Raw genomic sequence first — 4996 nt, forward strand, 5'->3', positions numbered from 1 at the left:
ATTATGTACCGGGCATGACTGATGGAATCATATAATCGATCATTTTGATGTATGATTGATCGGTTTTGTAAGTCATGGGTTAATTATCTGATTAACGGTCTGCGTTTTAATTTTAACTTTAATTATAAAATTGAAAAAAATAGATTGAAATTATACAAGTAAAACATTGTTGTAATGCTGTTAATAATGATAAGTAATCTTAATTGATTTACTGTCTTTTAATTGATTGTTGGGGTACTGGTTTATCAGCCTCTAATTAGAAACGTTTATTAATAATTGATATGAGAAATTATAATCTACTTCATATTATTATATGATTGATTTATTAATTGAATACATGAAATAAAGGTGGGATGCTCTCACACAAGACATAATAAAAGTAAATACCAGAAAAAATATGTGACATATTTCATAATTCATGATAGAGTGTAAGTTATGAGGTGACACAGGGTGACATGTATTTCATATCATGCTTTGAACGCCCGTTCATATGTTTCCTATGGAAACATATGAACGTAAGGGGCGTAATTTTATTTATACAGAAACCCCCAAAAATGTGTAAATATATGAATATACATGATGTGATGTTTATAATTCATGATGGAGTGAACGTACGTTAATAAGATTTGAATTTATAGTTACAGATTAAACGTCGGTGCAATGAAAGAAGGCTCGTACATCCGACGGGGGATGGGTGGGGGAAGCCCCTTCAGGGAGGGCTGCACCGCCCCCCCCCCCACCGTCGGGGAGAAAAAGCACAATTCGTCCGGGAGAAAAAAAAATGATATGTATTTTCTAAATATTAGTAGACTCTAAAATCTATTACATAAGCCTTTAAAACCCCTAAATTGTTAAAATTTTCGGGCCGGCGCCCCCGGGACCACTTTCGAAACCTTTTAATCGAAGCTCGACCACGTCCACTTTGCTTTCGTCAGGGAAATCTGACCCCTCGTCGGGGCATCGGACCCCCCCCCCCGGGGGACATCGTCACTCCTGGTTGAACCAAGGGGATTGTCGAACTTAAGCCAGGTCTCAGTCCAATGACATCAAAAGGAAAATTAATTATTGATAAGAGTGTTTTATTTGAACAAACCTTTCTAAGAGGCTTCTATAATTAACATGAATAATAGAAAAAATGTGTTCGCTTTGTTAATAGAGAATTTATTGGGGTCATAACATTGGGATTTGGAATGGTTGTTAGGAAAAAAATAGTGTCAATATTACAGTAGATGTAAAATTATCGGAGTTTTTTTAAAAAGTGAGAGAAAATTAAATTTCGTTATTTGATGTGCTGCTGAATGAACAATTAGACAAAATTAAGACCAGAAGCCTGTGCACTGTGATGCACATTTAAAAAAAAAAAAAAAAAAAAAAAAGAGAGATATGTATAAAACAGAAAATATTTGAAAACAAATAGGAGACGATTGAAAATAAAGGTGGATTATCTCCACAAATGAGAAGAAAAAAACATAAACAGAAGTTATTTCTGTTATTCATAATTTAGACTCTAGTAAAGGAGCATGTCATGGCAACATCTAATATACATCAACCCACTTATACCATTAATACATCATTCACATCTTGGAAAATACCTAAATCCTAAATTAGCCAAATTTATCGCAGTATTCAAAAAAGTTGGTGACACATGCCAACCATCAAATTATAGACCTATATCAATTTTGCCAATTTTCTCTAAAAATCATCAACAACTTATGAACTCAAGGCTTTGTGAGTACCTCATCAAATATTTCCCGTATAAAATCAATAAGCATGCCATGCAATTGTTCAACTTGTAAATAGTATAAATGTCTAATTTGAAAATAAAGAATAGGCCTATTTGGTAAGTTTATTTTTGGTTTATCAGAGGCATTTCATGTGGTTAATCATGATAATATTACTTTCAAAACTATTCTGTTATGGTGTAAGAGGTATTTCTTTAGAATGGTTTAAATATTATTTGAGTGACCGGTAACAATTTGATTCAGCTGGGCTCTGCTCTCATCGTCGGTGGAGGATTTAACTTGTGGGGTGTCACAAGTATATTGGTTTTAGGACCATTACTCTTCTAATACGTCAATGATTTAACTCAGGTTAGCGATACCCTTCAGGTTTTGTCCTTCGCCGACGATACTATTTTGTTGTACTTTAATTACAATATTGATGTTTTGTTCAATACCGTTAAGAATTAGATTAAATTTGTTATTGGTTCCTTGCAAATAAACGTTTGACTACTATATTCAAAAGACTAATTATATTTTGATTCATCCACGGCAAAAGAATTTTTTTGTAATGGTCAATTGAAACAAGTCAAACAATTTCATCCAAATTAATGGAATTTTATTTTATAAATTAATGACATGTATTTTCGTGATCCACTGACTGAATAAATGTATATATTAAATTAAATTAAAATTTAATAAATTGAAATATAGTTGTCATTGACTTTCCCTCTTTTGTTGAAGAAACGTAGTGTGAGTAAAATCGATATCGTTTTTTTAATTGGATCAACAAAAAAGAAAAGTCAATGATAAAATAATTGTAATTAGTTTCGTATTTTTGTTTCATAGTTTGGTCAGAAAATATGATTTCAAAAGAAGATTTTACACTGTGTTTTTAGTTGTTTAGGGATTTTTGAATACAAATTTACATCATTATCTGATTGCAGCTCAATTTTAGATTATGTTTATGTGCTGATATTATAGTTCATAATGAGCTGTACACCAGTTGAAGTTACATTTGCCGATGAAGGATGGGTAGTAAACAGTACAGAGATTGTCCTTTCTTCTATTTTTGGTATCATTGTTGGCATTTTTATTGCTCTTCTCTGTGTAAGATGTTTCTTCAGGGAACTTGCCAAAGCCAGAGTAAGTAAATCAGTAAATCTTTATAATACTGTAATTTTTAAGTCCCATTAATAAAAGGTGACTTTAAAGTTGATTTAATTTTTGGTTGAATGTTTGGGATACATGTTGAATCCATACTCTCAGAGAAATACAATTTTGCTACAGTGTACCTACCTACTGAATTTATTCAAATCTTTTTATGTTGTCTTCATTATCATTGCTATTGCAATTTTGTCATTTTTATTACAATGTCATCGCCATTATTGATAATATAACAGGTTTATCTAAAATGTTTAAACATACGATTTTTTTTAAATTTGTTGTTAATAAAATCTAAAAACTAAATTACTTACTTAGGTTTTCCTCCATCTGACGTCATGCATGTCTTGGAATCAATCAATTTTTTTAATAGATATTTAATTACAAATTTAATCTAATTTAATTAAAGTATGTAGTAGTGAATGATAAATACTGCGTACTGTATTAGATCTAGTTCCATAAGCCCAGTTCATTTCGTTACACCAACAACACATTTTTGTAGTATATGCCAATATCATCATTACCATTACCATCACCTTCGACATCATCATCATCATCATCATAATCATAATCATTATTATCATAATCATCATCATTATCACCATCATCATCATCATCATCATCATCATTATCATTATCATTATCATCATCATCATCATCATCCTCATCAAAGTTTTCTTTATTACCTGGTAGGCCTAGATCTGTCAGGCCTGGGTCTGTCTGTCGTAAACAAACTAAGAATTGACTAAAATTAACGTGTAATCGATATAAGGCCTAGCAGAAGCAAACATAACAGAGCACTTCATTAATTAAAAAAAAAATAACAATGATAGTACACGTCATCTAAGGGCGTGATAAATAATTAATTAATGCAAGTACGGGTAGAGTAAATAAAATTATACCCGCATAATGTTATTCGAAACTACGGTATTCATTTGTAGACCTATTTCATAATCTATAGCATATTACATCTTGTGAATACATAACGCCTGTTTTATTTAATTTCATATTATTTATAGTTTACCTTTCACGTTGTGTAACATGTGCAGCCACTGTACTATAATGTATTCGTGTTCCTTGCACTTTGTTTTTTCATAGATGTATACTGTAGGCAACTTAATTCATTTAGTTATTGGACTAATAGAAATTCAATGCTGAATATTTTATAATTTTTTAAATAGACCTACATTTAATATGTAGGTCTATTTGTCTATATATTTGTCCATCATTGAAGACTGAGCGTGGTATGAACCCAATGGCTTTAAATCTCGTGTCTGTCAATTTACGGCAGGTTGGACAGGGGTAGAGGCTCTATAGCTTTGCCAGCTGCTATTTTTGGGCATCCAGAAATGCCGTATTTCTATGTTAATTTTAAATCCTGTGGCTGCTTTTGAGGAGGACTGATAGCGGCTCTACAGTTTTTTAGCTTCTATTATGATTATAATCACATACTATTATTATTATTATTATTATTATTATTATTATTATTATTATTATTATTATTATTAATATTATTATTTTTTTTAATTGTCGTTGCCATTTCAATTTTATATAGAATTTTTTTTTCGCTTATTTTTACAGGATCAAAAATCTTCAAATGTTGTCATGATGGAAGGATCAACCAACTACAAATCATCAGTCATGCCATCGTTAAGAAACCTAGAAAATGACAAAGTATGTAGACACTAATTATCTTCCTAAATAAATTCCCTATTAGCCTCTATAATAGGCCTATTCTGTAGTTATCCTTCAACAAACTTCCTTGAAGGCAGGTTCTGGTCGACACCGAACTCAACTCAACTCAACTCGTCGACATGATAGTCCAGTCCGAAATGTAGCAATATCAGAAGTTGCATTTTTTTGCTATATTTTTAAAAAATTGGATATGATGTAGAGTAGACATTGATAAATCAAAAAAGTATGTGCAACATTTTTTTTATACGTAAGAGGGGTTGCCAGCAGTTTCAAAATGGCCGCCATTTTTCCCTAAAATTGTCACTAATATTGTAAGTTTATATAATTAAAATGCAGTATTCAATTGGATATTCACTCATAACAATGACAACAACAGTTAACTAAATAGTGTACACATTTTTGAGCTATTACAATTTAAA

The 4996-nt window shown here is 31.2% G+C and overlaps 1 protein-coding gene across 2 annotated transcripts in view; it reads left to right on the forward strand.

The window, feature by feature from the left end:
* Positions 1-4996, forward strand: part of LOC117102145 — a 41084-nt gene that overhangs the window by 8899 nt on the left and 27189 nt on the right. Inside the window, exons 2-3 of one of the 2 annotated variants that reach the window (XM_033242352.1) lie at positions 2666-2864; positions 4464-4556. In XM_033242352.1, coding sequence (XP_033098243.1) covers positions 2709-2864; positions 4464-4556 — 249 coding nt within the window. In that variant the 5' untranslated portion in view covers positions 2666-2708. The remainder of the gene's footprint in view (positions 1-2665; positions 2865-4463; positions 4557-4996) is intronic. The other variant, XM_033242354.1, reaches the window with a different exon arrangement.

Source organism: Anneissia japonica, unplaced genomic scaffold (assembly GCF_011630105.1).
Source record: "Anneissia japonica isolate Jap-2015-1 unplaced genomic scaffold, ASM1163010v1 scaffold287617_len321496_cov130, whole genome shotgun sequence".
Lineage (NCBI taxonomy): Eukaryota > Metazoa > Echinodermata > Crinoidea > Comatulida > Comatulidae > Anneissia > Anneissia japonica.